Raw genomic sequence first — 27,189 nt, forward strand, 5'->3', positions numbered from 1 at the left:
CACTGAAAGCCAGGGCAGGATTCAGTTGCAAAAAATTTTATGCAAAAATTCAGTAAAATGTAAAAGTCGGATGAAACTGATTTAATTCCATAGGGGAAGCACAAAGACAAGTAAATGTGGAAACTATCCATCTTAAGTCATTGTTTGTAAACTCAACTAGCAAGGCTACAATCATATTTTAGTATTTAGACATTGTATAATATATATCCAGTTAGGAAAACCAAATGCAATGAATACCCTGCAGATAAAGAACAACATTTGGAGCGGTGCATTTGCTCTTCGGAATCTCTGTTCGTTATTCATTAGCTTTTTACATTTGTTTCTTCTCTACCAATTCTTGAGGGAAATATCCGTCTCTGTAGTGGCTAAGTGCTCCACCATGTTCACCAGCTGATCACTAATGAGTGGACCATTTGTTGTATTTTGTTAATGTTACCTGCCTGATGAGCATGATGAGGATTGAGTTGTTTGACAGAAAACTAAAAGATTAAGCTCAAAGAAAGGCTGCATAGGCCAGATAGGACTAGTGTAGTGCTGGTTGATAAACCTCTGAGGATTTGACATTCACTGATCCCTTTCACTTAAGACATTGTCTTCTGATCCATTGTTGATATTAAACAGAGGAAGTGATATCAATGTGCTACCATCCAACCGACTTCTCTTACGACTGCACTAGGCCTCCTTTAATTTGTATTGGGAAAAGCAGGTTCCCAGTGAAAAAAATGAAGTTCAGTTTGGAGCCGATAAAAAAATGCTGCAGTTTCTTAGCAACAGCAGCACCTGAAGATGATTGACACACACACACTGACACTGGTAAGAGAATGGAAACTCTGCTCCTGTTCAAGTATTAGCTCAACTCAAATATCCACTCAGAGAACACCCGGCTACACTTGTCAGAAAATGACCAGGTCATTAAAGTTTGAATCGGTGAATTATGAAGCTGAATCAATGGTTCAAATTCACACAAGTTATATTTGATATTAAGACCATTTGTCTCCGCTACTGTACATGTCATCATGGTGTGATTTAAGGATATCTTTCCTGGTTTTACTGAAGCATAGATATTTGATACTTTAAACACTACTATTTGCCAAATTGTTATTTGTAATATCATTAAAAGTTAATTTATCACAACATCCTTAAGTGGATTAAAAGGTTTTGCCACAAGGTGGATCCTTGAGCTAACAAAAAACTGGAATAATTATTTGTTGTTGCAATGCTGCACTCTAGTGGTAAATAAGGGGAAAACCTTGCTGAAAAAACCCCCATTACATTGACTAAAAGATGTTATATTCTGTAGGCTACTAAATACTTGAAGCTAAATACCTAAAACCTTCTGAAAAATTACCTGATTTTACAACACAGAAATTATTTCTCTCCAACATCCTTCACAGGGACAGGGTGTGACATCATTGAGCTTGTCAACTGGCTGTAAAATGTTTTTCCCATGTGTGATTCAATAGTTAAATGTGAGATTAAACCGGATGACAGTGTTTGACCAGTTGCTTAGAAAACTCTGTGTGTGTGTGTGTGTGTATATTGTATTTCACATCCAAAACAGCATGTCATGCACCTTATCATATATGCTTGCACACTGATGTTTGATACAACACATATATTACATAAATATAGACTCTATGGTTAATATTTACACACTAACACGTTACACTTTGCACTAAGTTCTGTACAACTGTTATTTATGTATATGTCAGTGTAGATTCCCACATTGTAAATGCTTTTGTTGTGCTTCTATACATGTATGTAATATTGCTGTCATATCTGCCAAATATCCTCAGGAATAAAAGCAATACACTTCAGACCATGAAATTTGGTGCAACAGATGGCCATTTGTTGCACATGCAACAAGCCTGGTGGTGAAACCTGTTCAAACTGAAGCACACTCTCACTGTGATGTACTTACATGCCAAAGGCATGACTATTTACATGTATGTAATTTATTTTTGATTTTATTTCACTTATTTTTACTTAATTTTTTTGCTACTACATTCTCTGTGTACACCATGTGTGCTTGTCTTTACAGTTCTAATATAATGACCCACTATTATTTAATCTGTGCTTTATCAGATCTCTGTGGGAACAAGGAAAACACACCTCCAAACAACACTGGAAGGATACTGTAGGTGAGATGCCTTTATTAATACAAACAATTATTTACAGCTAACCTAGCACTCAGTTATTTGACTGAAAAAGAGGAAGATGTGATATAGTAATATGGTGGAGATGATAAAGTGTGGATTAGAAGTGGCAGCAGGAAAGGGTGGTGCCATCACTAATCCACCGGCACCGGCAGGTCCTGGGGGTTGTTGGCCTCTGGAAGGTGGTGACTGATCTCAGGTCGGTCACCATTGAGCTCTGCGTACTCCACTGAACCCTGCTGACACAGAGCCATTAAACACCGTCACTGCTTCATTTACCGTCCTGAAGCTTAAAGCCCGGCACACAACACAAAGCAGTTAACACGGAAGCACGCAACTATGCAGTTGATAGATAAACAAATAAAAAATAAGATGCAACATTTTGTAAAACAGTGTCACATGAGCACATGTTAGTGCCTTTTGGTTCATGTATTGACAAAAGTTGCCTGTTTACTCAGATTTTAAGTTGACTCTCATCTGTTTGCCAAACTACATTGGAGATAACCCTTGTTTTTCTTGTTGCTAAGCCTAATGACACTCCCCCGGAGGAAGATTTCAGAAACACAAAGTGCAAATTTACATCAGCTTCTCGAGGCGCAGACAAACTATCATAAGGCTGCGTTCAGAGTGAACTGCTTTATCTGTCATCTAGGAGATACACTGATGAAAGAAACGACCACTTTCAGATCATGAAGTCACATCCTTTGCTTATTTTTCAACTTCTTCTCTTCAGCCGCATGGAGCACCATTTAGGGGCAAATGGTGCGTTTGGGAGGGCTGGTGATTACGGCTTGCATGGTGGACAGTGCACTGGCTGAGATGGGCTTAGAGTTAATGTGATTGGACCACAGCACTGATGTGACTGGGCGATAGGGAAGGAAGCCCCGGCCCAAACGCCTTTGTTCTTGTCAGGAAACTTTGACAGCAATTTCCCACCCACTCTTTTGGCTACTATCGGCCTGAACAGGGTCAGTGTGACCGGGAGGCAGCCAATGCAGGGACATAAAAGGGTTTTAGGAGGTCAGATTACAAGTAACACACATAATGTTACTGTATATAATTATAAAGCTTTAATTATTTCATCAAGTTAGAGACATACTGGTGAACAACTTTGAACGGGTGGAGTTTGAACCGACACAGGTACAATAACCATTGAGCTGAAACTACCTCAGCTCAAAGAGGTTAAACTGATTAATGTTTTATAATGAACATTTTAAATAGACTTTGCACCAATATCTGAATGAAATATTAAATACAATAATAATCTATAACAACGATTTCATATAAATAGCTTTGTATGGATGTCAAATGAATCATTTATTAAAATGAACTGCAGAAAATAAAGCAGTTATTCTATTTATAATTGATATGTTAATCTGTATATTGATAGTAATGGTACAGAGTGAGAGGAACAAATTTAAATAGGATTGATTGTGCAGTTAATTACTCACATAGTCATGGTGGTCAGCAGCACCTAAAGGAAAAAGCAGCACAAAATAAATGTATCACAAATGAAATAGAATAAAATAATATTTGTTCAGGACCAAATCATAATATACATTATCTCAAGGAAATTTACATCATAAAGTCAAGACCTTAAAAATGATCGAAAAAACCAACAATTCTCACAATGAGCAAACATGGGTTGGTCGGGTGACTCAACATCCTCACTGGCTGACCTCAGAGTTATTCATTAGTCATTTGCCAGTTATGATAACGGGGCTGAACCTGCTGCCTCACTTGTTCCTCCACTGCAGTGGCCCATTGTTTCAGCATAGACTGACCAGCCTCAGCCAATGAGTCCTGTCCCTTTCATCTATATCAATACTCCTTCTGACTCCTACAGATGCTTCGCTCACAGACGTCACTGTTGAACAGGAAACATTAGGACTCCGATAGACTGCTTGATAGACACGTCCAGCGTCTGGCTGCTGTTCTTATAACAGGAAGTTCCTGCCAGCCGTAATAGGATGTGGTCATGGCTCTGTAGCTGGCCAGGGTAAACTGTCTTTCCATCAGTTATAAAAGTTCTCATCTCAGAAATAATGTTTAGTAAGATCTAATAATCTCTCTTTTACCTTCATGATGCAGTATTAAAAGCTACATGAATTGATAATTTTGCAACTTGCCATATTATCGTTATATACACAAATGCAGTACTCATTCTATGAATAATGCTCCAGAGCATTATTTACTGTCATTTATGAGTCCTCACAAATGACAGTTATACACAGGAGTTTCTTTTACACAGCCTATGCAGAGTGAAGTAAGAAAAATTTGCATTCATCCTACCTGGTTTATCTGCAATGACAATTTGCGAGTCGTTGTTTTTCAGAAAATGATGTGGCTTCTATGTAAGTTTGAATGAGGTACTTAACTGCTGTTTTCATTTCAAACATGCATGTCTGCTATTTCAGAGGTTTATTTAGCAATCGACACAATATTTAGACTCTGGTTCACAACTTTCAAAATAAAAGTTAAAAGGTTAGCAAACAGTTCCCTACATTTATGTTTGCCACAGGCACATTGACATCAATTCAGGGTCATATTTCTGACCATGTACATAAGATTAATCATGACTCTTCTTTAAGGTCTGGTTTGGTCTCCACCTTCTAATGTTCACTAGCAAACTGAACAACACAGGTGTTCCTTCACCAGAACTCTTCTACTGAAAACAGTTGCCTGATGTGGAAACAAGAAACAAGGCTGATGACGGCAGTGAGGCAGTTTGGTTTTAGAAAGCTCAGCAGCACTGAAAGAAAGAGCAGAATCGGCTGATAATGTTCTCTGAGTTCGTCACTACGAACAAGCCCAATTGTAATGTAGTCGATCAGTTATTTTTCACTACAGAAGTATTCTTCAGTGCAGCTTTAAAGATGTTACACTCACCATGTGGAAGATTTTTGAGCTCGCTGTAAACTGTGTCTGTGCCTTTTCGCAGTGGGACTGTTAACGTAAAAAGCAAAAAATTAGTCTGCTGGAACATCAAAAGATGAAGTTTTGTAGATACTGTGTTTGATCTGTCATTTAGAGAAAACCTAAAAATATGTGGGTTGTGTGACATTCTAACATCCCTGGCCTGCTGGGAGCTTCAGCACAGGATGGCTAGTATCAGACACCAGCCAGGCAATTAGTTCAACCCTTCCTGTTTATAAAATCTCCAGTGGTTATGGAAGTCCCAGCAGTTACAGCGACCTGGAGATATATTAGTTATGGGTAATTAGGCCCCTCCCAGGTCTTGTCTTATCAACTACAAAGGAATGTGGGCAAAGCAGAGGAAAATGGTGTGGCAAATAAGTTTGTAGTGGAGGGGGAAAAAAGGCAGAATGGATAGAAAACAGAGCGACAAAAAGAAGGAGAAATTAAGAGAGTGAAACCAAGTTAATAAAAAATGACAAGACATGGACTCCAAACAACGCAGGTTTGTGTGTTTACCTCTGACAGTGTCCACTGGCTGGGGATGCACCACCTCTGTATACTCTACATCAGGCTCGCTGGACAACACACTGCTCTCCTCGTCATTGGCTACATCAAACACATTAATTCAATTCAATTGTAATTGTATAGCCCCAAATCGTAACAACCCGACTGTTCCCACGGCATGCAAACACTTTGCGACTGTGGAGAGAAACAAAATCCCTCATTTACTGGAAGGAACCTCTAGAACCAGTCTCAGTGTGGACGGCCATCTGCATCGGCCAGATCAAGATTCAAAGCATTGACATGATGGTAAACTGCCTCACAAGCCCCACTCACCTACTTCAGGTGGTCGCTCACTCCACACACTGACGGCAGCTCGGACCACCCTCACTGTGACACACAGACAGACAGTCATTAGGTCAGGCAGCTGCCAAACCCACACATCAACTTACTGATTATTATTGATCGGTAATAAAAATAGCATCACATTTGCAGGGACACAGGTATATCACCTGACACAGAGTGTTGCAAATGATGACACATTGTTATCACAGATATGAACAATTTGTTTATCATAGCTTGCAGATTAGGTCCAGCGAGACAATCTTCACATCAACACCATTTCAAAGCCTAAATAAAATCACCAGAAGGAACAGGTACATTTTAGGCTATAAATGAATTGCACCTCGGACACATGACTCCAACTCCACCGCCACTAAGCTGCCTGCTTGTTATTTGACTTAACACACTTACTTTAGCATATTTATCTCTTCTGCAAAAGCTTATAACAGCTGATAGAGCATTGTTGGAAAACACAGGCTGTAAATGTGTGATGAGTGGAATGGTTTTCATGTGTGCTGTGGCTGAATGATGTCCCTGACAACTCATTTAGTAACTTGATAGGAACCACTTTAAAAATATCTTAATAATTAATGAGTGGGGTGTTGACCAATGTAAAGGAAATGGGAAAATGTCTTGACCACAGAAATTATTTTCAGGCATCTGACCAGAAAGCCCCGCCCCAAAAATAAAACAAAAACAAATAAAAAACGCCAACAACATTAGGAAGAGGAAAACACAAGTCTAAAATGGCTAAGGACTGATTTCTCTACCACTCTAGGTAGGTGATGCGTTTGGGAACGTCTTCGTCACAGTTTAACATTTGGCAAATATACCTATTCATTGTTTTGCTGAGGGTTGTTTATGAAGAAAAGTATCTGTGTTAGATCTCTATAATCTGCTGTGAAGCTACAGCCATCAGCTACAGTTAGCTCAGCCTATAGCATAAGCCCTTGAGACAAAGAAAAAACTTGTTAGAAAAAGTTATTTTCTTATTTTTCTTGAAAGCATAGATTGTATATAAAGATTGACACACAACAGTTCATCTGAAGTGAAGCCAAATCGTTTTGACCGCCCCCTTGTGACTGGCTGCAGTGCAAACCCAAAAGACACATAAAATAAAGGATTCTTTAAGAAGGTTTCTGTAGATCTTCACTGATTTACTTTCAAATGTTCATTATTCCGGTAAAATTGGTTTTAATGGATAATATATTGATGTTTGAAACGTCACAATTGATAGTTGAGAATGACTCACGATTGGTTGAGTGCATCGGTGGGACGTGAGTAACACAGCTCACCTCTACGATCACTACTGCATAGACTCTTGCTCCAAATGATGTCAAACGTGCAAGATTGCAGCGTTCATATCCAGGATATTTTAGCTTCACTTTAGTACAGCGAGAGGAAAAGGAAACACGTTTAAAAAATATATATCAACCAGCTCCAATAAATTGAGCTCATTGCCAAGTTATATCTTGTTTGTTTAATTCATACAAAAAACAAAGTGTAAAAGTGAGAGACTGCAGCCATTGTAGAACAGAGCCAGGCTAAGAGTTTTCCCTTCAGGTCTCAAGCTAAGCTAAAGTCAGCTAACCATTTCAATCAGACTTGAGAGTCCTTTCAATCTTCTGATCTAACTTTTACACTTCTGTATACTAAAAGCAGTAAGGAAAAGATATGCGATACTTTATGTGGGACATCTGGCCTACAATTTGGCCTTCGGGTTACAGACTTTAAAACAAAACAAAAGCAGTAACAATGGAGCACAAGTCTTCATCTGGTTCAGAAATCCTCCGGCAATTCGTGCACAATAGCTTGTTATCACAGCAACGGCTGCACAATAAATTCTGGCAAAAACAACTTCCCAGTTGGTAATGTAATCTCACACACAGCTCGACCAAAAGCTCTTATGATTAATTTCCTTAACCAGCTGCATGCATTCATGCAACGTATGTGTCCTGAGTCAAAACAAGACCCTCCCTCCCCAGCACCATCAGTTTCATCAACACTGGACACCCCCCCCCACCACCAACAAGCTGCTCTGTGCCAACAGAGGAAGTTTCTTGCAGAATCCATTGTTATCGACTTTTTGAAGGAAGTCTGTGTTGTGTTTTCCTTTTTTTAAGAAATGAAAGTTTTGCAATTTTTGTATTGTATCCTTGCACCATTCAGCACAAAGAAGTTGAATATTGGAACATAATGCATGAATGAATTTAGCCTTCAATCCACTAGCCAGGGCAAAATGAATGGTACTGACACATTTCTAAATAAAAGCCATGTCTTTATTCTAGGAGTGTCTTTTCCAGTCAGTCAAGGGATAAACCAAAAATATATACATACATTTCCTGTCATGGTGATCAAATGTATATACAAATGAGTCAGTCACCAAACCTATTTATACATGTACATCAGACAAAAAGAGCAGTTCTCACAATAAAAGGACATGCACTCACACAAACGGACACATGGGGATGAAAGAACAAAGGAAAGACATTGATGTTAAGTAGGAAATCAAAGGCCATTTAGATTGCAGGAGGAGGGGAGAGGGAGCAGCGGGTCCTGGTTCATATCTCATCATAACAATGCCCCTCCTTTTTCTTGAGAGGGTAGATTTTATAGAGTCCAATTGTACAATAATTCTAGCTAAAAACGATTAATGCTTCTTTGTATTTTTTTTTTTTTTAAAGTCAAGTCCCTCCTACTGTAGAGCTTCTCTACACTGTGGCTGGGACACTGTAGCTGCTCCTCTTGCTGATGTCAGCGGGGAAGCGATGCCACGCTATCTCACGTCCCATTGGTGACCCTTCCCGTCCATGCCATCATAGATTGGCGCTTCGTCTGGAAGAAGATGATAATGGGCACTCTAAGCACTTTATAACACTTGACAACTAATGCCATGTACCGTGAATTAACTACTGCAGCAACTTGTATCTTAAGGACGTAAAGTAATAGTTCAATGAAAAATCTAAATTGACTCATAATTTAATATATAATTCTGATGGAGGGGTGGGTGGAGTGTTTGAATCCATAAAACCCTTTAGGAGTCTCAGGGGTAAACAATGTTGCAGCCAAATCCAATACAAGTGATGGAAGTGGGGACTGATTCTTCAAACGTAATAATACTAAATCACAAAATAATCCTCCATACTGCTCCTGTGGCTTCATCCAAGTGTCCCTAAGCCCAGACATTTAGATTTAACTCGAAGCAGCATCATTTACACACTTTCTCACGCACACTGCACACACTGAAAAAAAGGTCTTGCCAAAGGGCACGCATAGGATGCACGGTAGCATTGCTGGTTCGGTTTTTTTGTTGTTTTTTTACGTTTGAAAAATCTGTCAACATTTACTTCATTCGTAATGGATTTGGCTCCAACACTGTTCACCCCTGAGACTTCTAAAGGGTTCTGAGGACTCAAACACTTCACCCACCCCTCCATCGGCATAGATAAAGACCTAATTTTCATTATTCTGTGAACTATCCCTTCATCATCCTACTGTTTCTATACCTCTACAATACATAGACACAAACACAATGTACATGCAAAAACAGACAAAGACAATATGTTCACTCGTACACACATGTTGCATGCATATAAACTTTAAGGGGATATCTGCAGCAGCATAGATAGTTACATTACTGGTAATAAGGTCCCCACCACATGATCCCTGCATGCATATTAGAACATTAGAACATATATCAGGGGAGTGAAGTACTGAGGTTTCAAAAGGAAACATGCTGTGACTGTTGAGGTGTGAGAATGGCTGATGAGAACAGTCGTGGGCACACAATCCAAAAGTCAAACCACGCTTCCTGTGGCTGTGTTAAAAACCTCTGTGTCGTATTAGACTTACTGTCAAGGAGCCCTCAAAGGCTTTCTGACAAATGTTCAAAATGAGGTCTGCTGGCAGGATTGTCAATAATACTAATCTAATCCAAATTGCAGAAAGTGCTCTTAAGAACAAGCATATTTAGGATTGTTATTAGCCAAGACATTTAATCTTTGTATTATTTATGATTATCACCTGTTGCATATGCTTCCCTCTGTAAAAAGAAGCAAACCTTTATTGTTTATTTGCTACCTCACAGCTTTCGTATTTACTCTATTTATCTGGAGAATTGTTTGTTTTCTAAGAAAATAATGTAATAGCGTGAAAACAATGTGAATGTGCCTCGAGTTAGACATACAAACAAATTGGAGACCCACCCATCTAAACAGCTCAGCTATAGTTCAACAGCTATACTTCAACTAGGGGTCAACGTTTCACAGGTTTCCTTTAATGTTGTGTAGTTTTTAAGCTCTTTTTTTTTAACTTATTCTGGCAAACAACCCTTTGATTTAATGTGACAGACTTCCATTGTTGTCTATATATATTTAAGTTTCAATTACAACACTTAAACATCTTAGTACAATCCTTTACTTCACTGTACAGCATATAACCAAAACAATACTGGATTTGCTGGACTAATGTGCTGTAAATTATGGACTGCTACTACTGTACACTAGCAAATATCATAAATATTATTCCTATTGTTAGCCTCTGTTGGCTGCTACTGTCTGACTTAGTGGTTGTAACACTACAATTTCTATGTTGGGGTTGATGAAGTTTGCCACTTAATTCAAAAGAATAGTTTGACATTTAGGGAAATATGCTTTCCCCAGAGTTACATGAGGAAAATTAAATTGATCCAAATTTCATACCTGTATTCTAAAATGAACTTGGCATCAGGAAATGGCTAGTTTAGCTTACATCACAGAGTCAAATGTTATGTCTAAGTCTTTGTTTATTATTTTGTAAAAGTAAAGCATAACATTTTAGAAGTAACAGTTTTTTTTTGCCAGGAGCAGTTACATCCTGGAGTCTTGTCATCAACATGAGGAACATCATGAGGTCACCATGGGGACACCAGACCACCAATAAGTCTCCATATGAAAAATGTATTAATAGTTAGTCTCTCCTAATACTGGTTTTAAGCTTATGTTGTACTGCCTGAACTGTGGGGAAATCGTTTATAATGGAAGTCTACGTGATTGTTACTCTCCAAACATGCAAAACCAGCATATGATAAAACTAGCTACAAACTAGATACACCGTCGCTGACCTCGACAGATCTGTCACATACAGAGGAAGCAAGTAATCGAGCCAACTCACACTGACAATTCAGCATCTGCTTCTCTTTTACCTACAATTAGAGAGGAGAGGTGAGAGGAGCAGGAGGAAGGAGGCACAGGAAGGATTTCATACATAGTTAGACATAAGGGCCCCGAGTTGCTGGAGGACTGTAGGTCTGTCTACCTCTCTTGGATTTGCAGTACAGCACGCAGGCCAGCACCAGCAGCGACACCACCACCAGACCCACGCCCCCGATCACCGCTTTCTTCCACAGCGCCATGCGTACTGTGGAGAAGGAGACACAAACCAATCAGGCAAAGCACAGAGGGAGAGAGGAGGAGAGGAGAAAATGGGACATGATGACAAAGGTAGTGCAGGAGAAAGATAAAGAAGCACACAAAAATAAGTTGATCCCCCTCATCTCTAAAGAAGTAGAAGGTAGCAAACATTTCTGCATATTCTGAGGATCTGACACCATATATAGAAAACTGGATTTTTGGCCTTGCTAGCCTGTGAAACTGGAGAGAGTCGCTCAGTCACTAATTGGCATATAACGCTCATTGAAATATTCATGACATCACTGTGTCTGATTTGCATTCAGCCAACAGTCATCTCACAGCCTGTTTGCTTCTCTCCTCCTCTCTGTGCTCACATATACAGTCATTTAATAATTTACGGGTATTTCTCTCTCAGTTTTCAGACAGCAGAATAAGTATAAAAAGGGATGTGGTCCCCGATTTTAAATTATATCAACTAGCTGTCACTGTCAAGCCCTTTGAAACAGGGTTACAAAATCAGCAGACACATTAGTTCATCTATTATTAGAGTATTGAAAATGATCGGTCAGAGAATTAAAGCTCATCAGCAGACACATGGTCTACGGCTTTGCCTGCAGAGGTAAAGCCCAACCTCCTGATCATGGGTCAGTGCAGACTACGCTCTTCTTTGGAAAGTAGCTCAAGTCTGTCCCAACGATCCACTAGATTTGTGGTTAGGTGTATTAATGACATCAAATCATTAAAGCGGTCTGGAGAGTGAGTAAATCTAGCGACAAATGTGCTAAGTTGGACACATTGCCTTGTGAATGCCTCCCTAATGGGATAAAATAACCTGTTTGAGCTAATTCATTTTGAAAGAGTGACAGCAAATGGAAAGGCCAAAGAAAAACAACAAAAAGAGCAGCAGGCCTGGTGAAGGTCGGTTCCTACAGAATATAAAGACTCGCCAATCTCACCCTCTACGGTGACCTTCTCACTGCGGACCACGTTGTTGGCCTGGTTGACAGCCTCGCAGTAGTATGTGCCGCTGTGCTCTTTGGACAACTTTGGGACTTGGTAGTGTGTGTTGTTCTTGTTGGTGGTGTCGGTGAACAGCGGCTGTTTGTCGCCATCACGGTACCACTTAAAGGTGACTGGTGGTGAGCCTTTAGTGCCACATATCAGGTAGAGATCATCTCCCTCTGAGATCTCTGTTAAGCTGGGGAGGACGGTCAGAGTCGTGTCTGTCAGAGGTGCTGAGAGAGAAAAACATTGAAAAAACTAAGACTCGTCCATCTCAATAATCAATAAAGCTAATCAGACACCATCAGCACATAGTTCCACATTTCTGGCCTTTTTCTTTTTCAACTTTTAAGATATAATTGTTCTCCTGTGGTTAGGAAAATGTAAATTCCAATTCCTTAATAAGACTGGGATGGGAGATGTTTTCTATCTTGTATATACAGTAGTTTCTTTTTCAGTATATCTCTATGATACAGCTGATGTGGCTGATGAAAATTCTTTACATGGGGTAAAAAAAATCTCGATTTATGGATGATTGTTAATGAGCTAAAATGAGTTAAAATGTGCTACTTATTTACAACGGATGAACAGTGTAGTTGTTGTGATTAGTTACCTATAACAGCAGCTAGGAGTCTTTTACTGAGCGGAGCCTCCCCGTGTTTATTCGTGGCCTCGCACATGTACTTGTTTATTTCCTCAGGCCTGGAGATGGTGACTGTGAAGAGAGCTTCCTCACGGGGCAGCTTGACAGTGGTTGTGCTCAGTTTGTCATAACCCCATAGCAGGGTGTAGTTGATCGGAAAACTGCCAGTGTCCGACTGACAGAGGATATTGAATGGTTGTCCCAGGACCGCCTTCCCAACCACTGAGATCTTAGGGATCGAGACAGACACTGCAAACAAGGAGAAACAGAAAAAGAGTCTCATTGTTTTCTTATCTCTCATAGGCTGCATCATCCTCACAAAAATGGCCACTTATATGTCATTATTTAACATTATTATATTGACTATTCTGCTGCCCATTCTATAAAAGGCAATTATATAATGACAAGGTGTTTAGCTTGAGACTGGGGAGCAGTAACAGTAACAACTTAGGGTCAGTGGAAGGGTTCAAAATTAGCAGAGGGACAAAAAAAGGTTTTCAATATGGTAATAGTCTCCTATAGTATAGCTATAGATGACACAATAGAGACAACATCTTTTTGCTATGCAGTGAAACGTCAGTGCATACAGAAAGAACCGTGTTGATATACAGTCCCTCTCAGTGGATCAGCACTTTGCAGCCTGTGCATATTATTAGATTATCATTTGTAATTAAACAGGCACTTTCCTGGACTTCATGGAATGAACCTAAAAAAAGGACAAAGCTCTCGCTCACTTGCTGCACAAAGTGAAGCACACATACAAACACCTCTGTTGCTAGGTAACAGTGGTATATGACATTCTCCTCTGAAGAGTGAGTCACAACCTTTCTGCTGTTTTCACCTGACACATGTCTGTCTCCACAATCTGGCCAAGGTCCAACTTCTTTGTTCTTTCATTCTCAAAGCTAAATGTGACCTGTCCACCCAGCCTCTCTAGTTTTTAATTAATAATAACAATAATAACAATAATAATAATAATAATAATAACGGTCAGCCTCTTGATATGTCCAGACACTGAGCTGAATGAGCTGTGCAGTCACATCAGGGCTCATCAGGAATAAAAAGCAGGAAGGTGGTGTCATGCCCTCTGCTCCATATAGTTCTAAGTAACAGGTTGTGAGTTTACAAGCTCTTATAGGTGAAAGAAAGTCACAGCTGGATGATCCACCGTGAGCATTTCAGCATTTAGCACGAAGCCACATGGATCTGTCTGCCACAGTGGATGTCTTTGATCTGGACTTGGTGCTGCAATAAATCATTCATTCCTTTTGTGCGTTTGTTTGTTAACCTTTACTGATGTAATCTAAACCACAGCCCCATAACGATGCCATCATCAATTCTCTTGCATTCACATGCTCACAAACTGTGCAGCCTGGAGCTCTGCCTCCAGCAGCCACAGACACACCAGCTGCTGCAGCTGCTCACACCCATAACTTAATCACGGGAATATTCACTTTTACACAGAAATAATGATGAATTTAAAGATCTGAGATTTTTTAAGGTCTCTTAGATAAATACATACCTATATATCGTGTAAGAATCATTGTGTTTTCACCATCTTAGAATGAGCCCTTCGGTGCGGCGCATAGCTCACCTGGTAGAGCTGCCGCCCCAACCAGGCTGTGCCTAAGCGGCCCGGGTTTAGTTCTGAACCAAAATAAAAACCCTCAAAAATATACTTGAAAAAGTGTTGAGTGTGACAGTGAGTGATGCTTCTATGGTATGTTACCTGAATACCACAGGAGGTTAACTTTAAGTTTGGAGGTGGAGGGGTGTTGCCTCAAAATCTACACATCAGTTCTTTAAAGGAGAAATGTTATGCTCATAGTCAGATTCATGATTTGAATGAGGGTTATTACTTGAAAAGATGTACATGCTCTAATGTTCAGAAAATGCATCACTGTTCACATCCTGTCCACTGCTGCAGCTCTTCTTTTCAGCCTCTGTCTGAAACACTTGGTTTTAGCTCCTGTCTCTTTAAGCTCCTCCTCATAAACCAGGGGTTCTCAAACGTTTGCAAGCTGGGTCCCCCAAAAGCTGGTTAGGGGTAGTTGAGGCCCCCCACTTTGAGAACCACTGTCCTAAATAATCCACTGGCCAATCAGTGGGCCAGACTGGCCAGCTGGCCCACTGATTGGTCAACCACAACAGAGTGGCACATATGATCCACGCTCACTTTAAATGGCTTTGTGTACCAGACTAGCACTAGGTGTTCATTGTGTCAATTGTGTCACACAACACGACAATGACAATGTTGAGTCTTCACAAATCTTGTGCCATCAAATTCAGATTTGCTTTGTGTTTGAAGTTTATAATATAAATATTATAACCTAAAATGTGTTCAATTGTGGCACAAGTGCATTCAGGCAAATGTATATACTTTATGACGTATGAATATAATGAGGTGAATATCAAGTAAGTTTACCTTTAAGAAATCAAGACATTAGCTTTAAGAAACATTTACGCAGAATTGTACATTGCATGCATATAACACCTGTTGTCAAGAACAAAATGGATGCTAATATCTCTCCGCTCTGCTGGAAATGCAACTCTGAGACTGGTAATTATGCCCACTGCCTCTGGTCAGTTTCATGTGTGAAATTACAAAGCTACTGGTCTAGTATTGTGATTGAACTGACTGCTATCTTTGGTGTCCCAATACGGATGGACCCTATGTGACTGATACTTGGTCTCCCGGAGGGTAGGATAGACAGTAAACACAGGAGACTTTTCAATATACTGTCTTTTGCTGCTAGAAAGAAAATTCTACTCTTCTGGAACAAGAATGTTGCTCCAACAAAAAAGTCATGGCACAACATTGTTATGGACTGCATTCCTAGTGAATACATCACGTGCATGCTTCAATCCAAAATAGATGCCTTCTATAAGGTCTGGGACCCTTACTTGCAGCATATTGGGCCCACACTGTCATCTTCCATGCTTCGTGGATTTCCCAGATCAGCCTAGCCTGTCTTTGTAACTTTGTCTTAAGTGGTTACGTGCACTTTGTAGCCTCGCTATGTTTGTATGCTCTATTGACTCCTGTCTGGACTCTGCCTTGTCTTGATGTTGGGGATTGGAGGGGGGGGGGGGGATGTGCCCACTGTCATAAAAATATTATAAAAAAAAAAAAAGAAACCTTTACGAATCAAGTTAGCTCACCTTTTGGATATATAGTCAGGGTGTCACTGTGTTTCATGATGCCCTTGGCCTGAGCTACACAGGTATAGTTGAAATCATGCTGCAGGGCCCTGCCAGAGAAAACACCGGGCTTCATGGGGGTCAGGTGGCTGTCAGGCGGCTCAAGAGTGTAGCTCAGCTCTTCCATTGAGATTCTTTCAGAGACGTAGATCTTACTTCTGCAGGTTAGTGTCATATGATCCTTTTGAAAGACTTCAGCAGGAGACATGGTGAGAGTGGGCGCCGAAAACAGCTCTGTGGACAGATTAAAAAACCTTCATCTGCACTGACATCAACTAATAGTGCAAATGTAAAACCTGTGTAGAACCTCAAAACAAAGTGTTGTTAAAAAGATCAGAAAGGACGAAAATGAATAAATGAAAATAAATTAACTAAAATGGAGTAAAAAAAAGATTAACAGTTTCACACTCAACCAAGACCACCCTTCTTTTTTCTCTTTACCCAACTGTTGAAAAAAACAGGTATACATAATTTTATTTTGTTTTTTATTCATTAATTGTCTCTTTCTTTTAATATATACGTATGTAATGTATACATAAAAAGCATCTGTTTATTTATTTGATGGAGACAGTGCTCATTAATCAACAGACAGCACTGGAAATGAACAGGAGCAAGCTGTGCAAGTTGTTTTCCCTATAGCCAGGTTTTATAAGGCAACCTGGAGTAAAATTTAATGACATATCGTATATAATTACAAATATAACTAGGGCTACGTTGTAGCACTAACGGGCCTGAGCACCGGCGGTTTCCAGTCTGTTGCGGTCGGTGAAGAGCAAGCGATTGATGACTAAGTGCAAGTCTCCATGTTGCAAGCATTTTAAGCTCTGCGGGAAGGATAAACACTTCACTTCCTGTAGCCAGCAGTTGGCAGTATGATTTTAAGTCATGGTGTCTTCGTAGATGTCATCAGGTCGCGACTCTTGTCTTACATATCTAGTTTGGACTTGATCAGACCAAATATGTCTGAGATACAGAAGCTTGCGTTTTGATGGCGTGTTATCAAACTTTGACACCAAGCTACGGTCACACCGTGTAAAGTTCACGTTAAAAACTCTCCTTTTACCCTCAAACATACACTAAAGTTATCTGTCAACAATAATTGTCAAACATCCATAAGTGTAATTTAGTTTCAAACACATTAAAACTAACTGAACGAAATTCATAAGCCCTGGGAATGAAGATTTGGTCCTTGGGGATACCATTGTCTTACACTGCCAACTAGTGACTTAATATTGCAATAGTGCAGGTACAGCTCAATTATCTTGATTTAATGATCAAACTTTTGCGACACGCCAAGGCCACACCGTGGGATTAGAAATCGATCTTTTAATAACTTTAGATCTCCATCTTGTTGTGATGACACTCACCTAAATTTTAGGTCGATCTGATGAAAGCCCTACGACAAGTACTTCAAAGTAAAAGTTTGGAATATGGCCAAAATGGCTACTAAATCCAAAATGGCGGGCTTCCTGTGTGGTTTAGCATATCTGTCCAAAAGACTTATTTTCTGTCATGAAAAGACACATGTCACTATCGATTTTTGTAGATGTAGACCAATCGTAGTGCCGGGGCTGCCCTTTAGGGGGCGCTAGTCAGTTATTTTGACACGCCCATTCCTTAAAACTATCTATATATCTTCAGGGGTGTAGTTTGAGGGAGCTTGACCATGAACACAGAAGTAACAGCAATTTCGTGTGTCATGGCGAGTTGAACTTTGATGACACGCTATTATGATCCGCATGATGAAAAGTCACAGTAAACGTAAGCCTACATTATGTCTTGAGACCCATTAGACACAGTTTGACTTGGTTTCACAAAGTGGATGAGGAGAAATACATCCAAGTGTAAAATGTACCAAAAACAAGACATTTCCTGCTGCCACCAGGAGGCGCTGTGATTTTAAGTCACAATATCTTGTAGATGTCTTCAGGTCGCGACTATTGTCGTACATGTGTAGTTTGGAGTCGATTGGACCAAATATGTCTCGTGTTTTGATGGCATTTCATCAAACTTTGACGCCATGCCATGGTCAGACGGTGTGATGAAAAGTTTATATTTCAATAAATTTTGATCTCCATTTTGTTGTGATGACACTCGTCTAAATTTTAAGTTGATATGGGGAAAACTCTACGAGAAGTACATCAAAGTAAAAATATGGAATATGACCAAAATGGCCACTAAATCCAAAATGGCGGGCTTCCTGTGTGGTTTAGCATATCTGCCCAAGAGACTTATTTTCTGTCATGAAAAGACACATGTCACTATCGATTTTTGTAGATGTAGACCAATCGTAGTGCCGGGGCTGCCCTTTAGGGGGCGCTAGTCAGTTATTTTGACACGCCCATTCCTTAAAACTATCTATATATCTTCAGGGGTGTAGTTTGAGGGAGCTTGACCATGAACACAGAAGTAACAGCAATTTCGTGTGTCATGGCGAGTTGAACTTTGATGACACGCTATTATGATCCGCATGATGAAAAGTCACAGTAAACGTAAGCCTACATTATGTCTTGAGACCCATTAGACACAGTTTGACTTGGTTTCACAAAGTGGATGAGGAGAAATACATCCAAGTGTAAAATGTACCAAAAACAAGACATTTCCTGCTGCCACCAGGAGGCGCTGTGATTTTAAGTCACAATATCTTGTAGATGTCTTCAGGTCGCGACTATTGTCGTACATGTGTAGTTTGGAGTCGATTGGACCAAATATGTCTCGTGTTTTGATGGCATTTCATCAAACTTTGACGCCATGCCATGGTCAGACGGTGTGATGAAAAGTTTATATTTCAATAAATTTTGATCTCCATTTTGTTGTGATGACACTCGTCTAAATTTTAAGTTGATATGGGGAAAACTCTACGAGAAGTACATCAAAGTAAAAATATGGAATATGACCAAAATGGCCACTTAATCCAAAATGGCGGGCTTCCTGTTAATCTTTTCATAATGGTCATTGAGGCTTTTTTGTGCATCTTGTCATGATACACAACTATCCTCATTTTCGGGAGGATCAGTGAATGCTAAATGAGAGGCCTTTTGTTTATATATCCCTCTGATGGCTGTTAATTCAATAGTTTGTTCCATGTTCCCTAACCTAAAATGAGTAGAATGGGATTTCTGACTTGTCTGATAACCTTTACAGTTACTGTATGAAAAATGTGAACATGTACATGGACATTTGTCTCCCCTGCTCACTCACCATTCACTGTAACCCTGTTTTTGGTGACTTTGGCCACATTTCCTTTCTCCAGTCTGCACTCAAAATCCCAAGGGTGCTCTGCCAGAGCGACCATGCTGTGGTTGACCTTGGTTTTTCCGCTGCTGAGAAGCGTTGTCCCATGGCTCAGGTACAGGTCGGCAAGACTGCTCACAGAGCTGTTGAGAAACGTTCTGATGGTACATGAGATGCTTAGTTGATCTCCTTCATAAACCTTGGACTGAGGCAAAATCTCCAGGACTGGAGTGATGGAGAGCTCTGAGGAGACAAAATCAGTGACGGAAACTTCAGATGGGCTCAAAGCTTACAAAAGTAGACATTTTAAAACTCTACTTGCCTTTGACTGAAACAGTGATACTGTTGCTCTTTTCAGACTTGAAGGAGTCCGGCATTATTAGGACAGCATAGTTACAGCTAAGTTTGTGGATGCCAATGCTGCTGAGAGGAAACTTGGCTTTTAGCTGGTTGGAGTTGACCAGATTGTCAAGGATCTCTTTGGAGTCCTCATAGAAGTAGAAGTAAATGGAGCCGGTCTCCCCGGGTGCTGTGCAGCTGGCGGTTACCTCCTCCTCTTCATTGACAACACCTTTGTTAATGTGGAGAACTGGTTTCGACAGGCCTGGAAAACCAACATTTAAGACATATACTCAGATTCATAAAACTGTAGCATCTTCTGAGAATGTTTAAGATCTTCTGACACCTCAAACATCCTCTCCTCTCTCGTATTAAAAATGATTTCTTGAATTTGCCAAAGATGAATCCTGACAGTATAAGGTACATTATCATGGCTAAATAATGGAAATTCTTTAAAAGCAGACGAACTCTGTTGTTCATCCCAACATCTTCCATCCAAATTCAGTGTCTTGTAAAGAGAGACGTGTGACTTATTTAAATTTCTCCCAGTTGCTGCCAGGTAACTTTATACGGGTCATTCAAACTCACCTGAGCTTCTCCAGTCACAACAGATTATAAAACATTTAAAAAGGGACACAGAGCGAAGCCTCCGACACAAACCAACCTGTCACGGTGAGTTTTGTAGCTTCACTTGTCTTCTCTTTGCCCTCGATATTGATCTTGCACTTATATTTGCCGGTGTTGGAGACTCTGGCCCCGGGCAACGGGTACAGCAGGTCCTCTGACGTGCTGGAGGTCTTGGTGTACACCGTTTGGCTGTCCTTGTATATCGTGTACTCACGACTCAGCACCCCAGTCCCCGAGCTGACATGGGCCTTACATCTCACAGTCACATTGGTGTCCCGAGTCACATTAGTACTGGGCTCAATGGACAGGACTATGTTTTGTATCGTGAATGCTGTGGAGGGATTTAAAAAAAGGAATAGAGTTAATGTACAAAGTAATCTATTGTGAAAAAGTATTTTTATTTGACCTTTGTAACCTTTTTTGTGATTTGCTTCATTATAAGCTCGTATTTGATCAGAGTTATAAATAAATCCTCTATCCATCCATTTATACTGGTTATTCTTTGAGGCCTATGGTAGAGCTGGGGCTAATCCCAGCAGCCATTGGACCATAGATGGGAAAAGTCATTCACACCTCCAGTGAATTTACAATCTTCATTAGTCTATGATTGGTTACAATTTGATTCCAAACATATTGTCACATTAAAATAAACTTGTGTGAGTGCGTGCACATTTTGGAATGTGAGTTTATGGCTCTGTTGCTGAGGATTAGTTGAGAAGATGAAGCCAGTAACAGGATTTAATAAAGGAGACATTATATTCTTTGTTCATAAGTGAACTTTAGAGATCTATTAATCTTCGGTCGAAGCAGTTTCCCACTGTGTTCAGTCTTTATGCTAAGCTTATGAAATTGAGTCCTGGCTCTAGCTTCACAGTTATGTTACTGCCACCACAGACCACATCACGCCGCTCCTCATTCAGCATCACTGGCTTCTGGTCCAGCAAATAATACACTATAATTTTCACTGCTCACCTTTTAAGCCCTCTATAGCAAACAGCCTCAAACCTCCTGCCCTACCTGAGCCCTGGGCTCTTCCTCTGTGTTCACATATGATGCACTGTTTCAACCTTGGTTTTACTTTTCTAAATATTCTTGTGTTCATGTTTCCTAATTGACACTTTCATTATTCATGTTTTTATATGATATACGATGAAAACTTTAAATCTGACCAACACGTGTCACAGAGAGGGACTGCAGTGAAGCTTTGGTTGGGAAGTTCACTGTTTTAGATACACACAATTATTGGGTGGAGTTTCAGTCACAGTTTGCATAGAATCGGACTGAATAGAATTTCCTTTTGCTCACTTCCCATTTGAATCAGCACCTCTGAATGGTCATGCTGCTGGTATGTCTGAAATGAGCAACCCTGAAATGCAGTTTCTATTAAACTGATTATGAGCTGGTACTCAGAAGGCTGATGTGTCACAATGGAATTCCATCTGACTCTCGTCAGGATCTTATCTGGAACTGAGTCTCTTACAATAAACAATGTTGTGATTATAAACAATGTTTGAGTATGATCTGTAAAAATAAGTCAATGGTGTCACAGTAGATAAGAAGGCCTGCCTCACCAAGGGTCTTGAAATCAATGGGCCAAGGCCATCCCTGATCTTTCATGTTGGAAGTAACCCGTTCAGCCGTCATTAACATGGGGAGCACCTGACTCAGTCGTTTCTTTAGACAACAGCTGCAGAAATTTGATCTCACTAACATGTTTTTCTGGATCCAGCCTCATGAGGTGTACAATACATTTTCCTAAACAAACTATTTTAAATCTAATCATGGTTATTAATCATGGTTTTATTTCATGTTATTTTAGCCTTGTTGTCATGATCACAGCAGCCAAACTGCGTCATTCACATAATAACATGTGACCTGAACCCATCCAGTTACTGTGTCACACGCACTGACAGGTGAAATCTAATGAATAAGTCTAAGGGGAAATATCTGCTGATGTTCATGAATGTAGAAGTGACTGTCCAAAGGAGCAACAACTCTTCAGCAGTGAGCAGGAAGCTTTTCAGAAACTTAAAAGTGACAACAGTTTAGTTTTCCACAGTGTAACTGAGACCGAAAGCATCTGCACACGTACACTAAGCCTCCACACTAATTCACCCATATGGTGGAGTATTTGAGACGACATGCTGCCGTTGTGACTCAGAGTGGGCGTCGGTGGGGCAGTAAACAAACCTGGAGAACGAGGAAAAAAAGGCACGGTAAGCACTTTGTTAGAGAAACGAGCAACACAGGGGACCCATTAGGAACCAGGGGCGGCTGGATCCATCCCACATGCAGCATCACTCAGCCAGACCTGGCAGGGCTGCTGATGACAGGAGTCAGGGAGCAGGGCAGAGATTTGCTACGGGTTCTCCACAGCATGTTTCAGTCATGGTCGCCTCACACAGAGTTAAACGCAGTTTTGATTTTTGGAATTCCATTTTATGCTATTTCACTTATTTAAGCAGGTGACTGGAAAGTTTTGCTATCCCCCCCTTCACACACACATTCATAGAGTGCTTCTGTGGGCAGCACTTTCTCTATCACACATCACTCACACACTTACAGCACAGCCGTCAGGGGCAATTTGGGGTTTAGAGTCTTGCCAAGGACACCTGGACTATGGGGGAGACAAATCTGTGACCTTATGGTTAGTGGACGACCTGCTGTGTATTTCTGTTCAGATAATGGTTTGCCATCGATCTAATAATTCCAGAAATCTGTCTGACAGTTGAATGCATATCTTGAGAACCGTTCATCTTATCAGCTTTACACTTGGTACGTGTATTGCTAAGGGCCAAAGGAAGTGCAGTGTGAAACTTTGTACAATTTGGACAAGCGATACATTCAATTAAATACAATTTGAATAAAGTGAAGATCAGAGCTCTGCAGCAGCGCATCAATGACATTTTCCATCACGACAACAATGCATTCATGACAACAAGTCTTTACTTATTGCAGCTCAATTACTGCAAGTCACTTTTACAGTTCCACTGCACTACACCACCACTACACTGCACTAGCAAAAATAAACTTTTTATAGTCAGATGAAATGTGATTGCATTTTTAAGATTAAACTTGTTCTTCTTAAACTTTTACTTAAACTTAAACTCACTCATCTGCTCTAGAAAGCTCTTGTAACTTGAACCTTCCTACCTTACCTCAGCACTTAATCATAGTTACTGTAGAAAGGTTATACATGTGCAATCCTTGCACCTTTTTAAAAGAAATACAATTTCGTTTATGTCTAAAAAAACATTTAAATAAAAAATCGGAAATATGATTTCAAAGGATGTCAGTGTTCTGTGTGTGTTTTGTTTCTACTTCCAGCCCGAACCTGCTAGTTCGGCCCCAACTCGAGCAAGATCTTTATCACAGCTGCTCCGGCCTGTCTCATGCCTTCCATCTCCAGCCCACTGTGGAGCACAGGGAGGCGTGTGACACTTCCTGACACAACTTTTCCACCGTACCACACACCAACGATGTGAAAGCTCCGATAACAAACAGGCCTGTTTCCACACTGACCATATCTCTGCTTTTGGCTTTTTAACTGTTGCTTTAGTGGCCGACGGGAGATTATAGAATATCTAAAATCCTGTGAAAAGTAAATCAAAGAAGCTCAACAACCACTAACTCTTTAAACCAGTCTATCGCAGCCAATTACAGTTCTCTGGAAGATACTGAGTAACTTGTCTCTGTTCACAGAGCAGTCATTTATTGTAGGCTGATACAGAACACATTGTACTTACATCGCTGTGCGTCCACCACTATCCCTGGATAGAAGACTTGAGATAAGAGAGAAGAAAGCACCAGGTTAGAGACAAACCCACTAATCATCCAGAAATAAGGAATCCATGGAAGAAGACAACGTGTCAGGAGTCTTACAGCTGAACAGGAGCGAGGAGGTGAGCAGTAGAAGGAGGCCCATCCTGTCTGCGGAACACTGACTCTCCTGCTGCTGGCTGTCCTGGAGGTCAACTGCCTGGTCACTATAGGATGATTCAAGGTGGTGTGTCCGTCTGTTGTATGTGTATGGCGGTCAAATCTGGACCTGGTGGGCGGGAACCGAAACTAAGGTGGTGCTCAACCTCAGCCAGTTAGTAATCAGCCTGCGGTGGTGGTTATCACCCCGAGCAGCCATCAGCTTGGCTTAATTTGACAGGAAGTGAGTGTTGTTTCCTCAGGATGTTCATGCGGCCGACTCTTTGCTGCTGTGGAATGTTCTCCTCTGTTCAGTGTATGTGTGTGTATGTGTGTGTGTGTATGTGGGTGTGTGTGTGTGGTAGTCACAACAATACTGTAGTGCTTGGGTTGCAGCAGTCGGGCTGCTGACCTCTGATCTTGGCTGGCAGTGCTGAGCAGGTAGAAAGGAGAACAAGACGGTGACAACATTCTTTGTGTGGAAAAGCACGAGGTGAAAAGGATGATTCATCTGAGCTACTGAGATCTGAACCCGACTCTTACAGGACACATGGAGGTGGCACTGTTCCACTTATTACTTACATCGTGACATCTCCATGGAAACACCATGGAGACGTCACTTTTGACCTCAGTGGCTGTTCAAGGCCACGATTTAAAATGAGATCTAAATGGTCTGATTTTAATTGCGCATTACAGTCCACGGTATCAATTGCAGATCACAAGGTGAAAATTGTATGTAAATCGAATAACCGTTGTAAAACAAAGCGTACTTCCTGTTGCCAGTAGGTGACGCCATCACTATTATTACATACAGACTAATACACTCCTGATCAAAATCTTAAGACCAGTTAAAAAATTGCATGAATGTGCATTTTGCACTGTTGAATCTTAGGAAGGTTCTAAGTAGAGTTTCAAAATGCAGAAAGAAGAAATGGGAACAAGAGCCCAAAAGTTGTGAGCAGGCAATTTATTGAAAACAACAATTTAACTGAAGTAAGCTGTTCATCAGCTGATCAAAAGTTTAAGACCACAGCTAAAAAAAAAAAAACACCTCCTAAAACAGAAATTAAAGTGTCAAAAACTGACTCAGTAATGAGTAGTTCCACCATTTTTGTTGATCACTTCAAAAATTCGTTTTGACATGCTTGATGCAAGTGTTTCCAAAAGGCTAATGCGAATGTTGCGCCAAGTGGTGAAGATGGCTTCACGAAGGGCATCCACTGTCTGGAACTGAAGTCCATTTTTGTAAACTTCCCTTGCCATCCATCCCCAAATGTTCTCAATTGGATTAAGATCAGGGGAACACGCAGGATGGTCCAAAAGACTGATGTTATTCTCCTGGAAAAAAGTCTTGGTCAGACGGGCATTGTGAATTGGAGCGTTGTCCTGCTGAAACACCCAGTCGTTACCACACAGACGAGGGCCGTCAGTCATGAGGGATGCCCGCTGCAACATCTCCACATAGCCAGCTGCTGTTTGACGCCCCTGCACAACCTGGAGCTCCATTGTTCCATTGAAGGAAAAATCACCCCAGATCATGATGGCGCCCCCTCCACTGTGCCGCGTAGAAAACACCTCAGGTGGCATCTCCTTGTCATGCCAGTAACGTTGGAAGCCATCAGGACCATCAAGGTTACATTTTTTTCTCGACGGAGAATAAAACTCTCTTCCACCTTTGAATGTCCCATGTTTGGTGCTCCCTTGAAATAATTAAACGGGCAATTTTGTGGCGTTGAAGGAGACATGGGCTTTGAAGACGTTTCTTGTTTTTGAAGCCCTTCCTTCGCAGATGCCGTCTGATGGTTATTGGGCTGTAGTCAGCACCAGTAATGGCCTTAATTCGGGACGAGGATCGTCCCGTGTCTTGACGGACAGCCATTCGGATCCTCCGGCTCAGCGCCGGTGAGATTTTTTTGGGTCTACCACTTGATTTTTTTGTTCCATAACCCTGAGGATCTTTTAAGAAATGCAAAATGACTGTCTTACTGCGTCCAACCTCAGCAGCGATGGCACGTTGTGAGAGGCCTTGTTTATGCAGTTCAACAATCCTACTACATTCAAAGACGGTGAGCTTTTTTGCCTTTGCCATCAAGAGATCTTCACAGTGTGATTACTTGACAGGAAATGACATGGAATCCAAATTTTTGCACAGATTTTGGCTTTTAAAGGCTGTGGTCTTAAACTTTTGATCAGCTGATGAACAGCCTATTTGAGTTAAATTGTTGTTTTCAATAAATTGCCTGCTCACAACTTTTGGTCTCTTGTTCCCATTTCTTCTTTTTGCATTTTGAAGCTCTACTTAGAACCTTCCTAAGATCCAACAGTGCAAAATGCAAATTCATGCAATTTTTTAACTGGTCTTAAGATTTTGATCAGGAGTGTATATCTGTTCTAGTAGGGGCTCTGATGTAGCTCGAGCAACTTGAAGTCGATTTGACAATGTTACAACGCTATGACCCTGCACTTACATTAATATATGGAGCTGTTCAGGTCTGGATTGTGATCATAGGTCAGTAGTTCGGAGCCGGATGGATAATGCAGAGTGGATTTACAAATTACTTCTTGTTTCATGGCGAATCAGTAGGTGGCGCTATGACGCTGAGGAAATAATGACAGATGGAGCTGTTCAGGCTTGTACTCTGATCATGCAACAGAAGTTTGGTAGTGATAGGACAATGCACAGTGGAGTTATGACAACATGGTCTCCTTTGGCAAAGGATGATCCTTCGCCGCACCTCAGTGTTTACATTGTTTGAGGAAAAGTCACAATTATGACCATTATCCAATGACTTGACTGAGCTGTTTTCAGTTGTATATTGTAAAGCACCCAGGAGCAGTTCATCAACGTATAAAACATGTCACTTCCTGTCGCCAGCAGGTGGCGCTGTGATGATGAGTGAATATTGACACATGGATC

General features: G+C 40.7%; 1 protein-coding gene across 9 annotated transcripts; it reads right to left on the reverse strand.

The window, feature by feature from the left end:
• Positions 1–2,133: 2,133 nt before the first annotated feature.
• pecam1b (platelet and endothelial cell adhesion molecule 1b) lies at positions 2,134–24,393 on the reverse strand. 9 transcript variants are annotated; one of them, XM_062388097.1, is made up of 14 exons: positions 24,237–24,393; positions 24,101–24,136; positions 20,392–20,685; positions 19,711–19,992; positions 19,356–19,631; positions 16,116–16,388; positions 12,924–13,202; positions 12,265–12,543; positions 11,214–11,315; positions 5,913–5,966; positions 5,592–5,681; positions 5,046–5,102; positions 3,608–3,630; positions 2,134–2,395 (listed from the first exon to the last, which is right to left on the reverse strand). In XM_062388097.1, the coding sequence occupies exons 1-14, from the start codon at positions 24,277–24,279 to the stop codon at positions 2,291–2,293; spliced, it is 2,193 nt and encodes a 730-aa protein (XP_062244081.1). In that variant the 5' UTR covers positions 24,280–24,393; the 3' UTR covers positions 2,134–2,290. The 9 variants fall into 9 exon arrangements, 7 of the variants coding, with proteins under 7 accessions (XP_062244081.1, XP_062244082.1, XP_062244083.1 ...); XM_062388098.1 differs by having other exon boundaries at positions 2,134–2,392; positions 24,237–24,392; XM_062388099.1 differs by lacking the exon at positions 5,046–5,102.
• Positions 24,394–27,189: the final 2,796 nt, after the last annotated feature.

The sequence above is a fragment of the Platichthys flesus genome, chromosome 5, assembly GCF_949316205.1.
Source record: "Platichthys flesus chromosome 5, fPlaFle2.1, whole genome shotgun sequence".
Lineage (NCBI taxonomy): Eukaryota > Metazoa > Chordata > Actinopteri > Pleuronectiformes > Pleuronectidae > Platichthys > Platichthys flesus.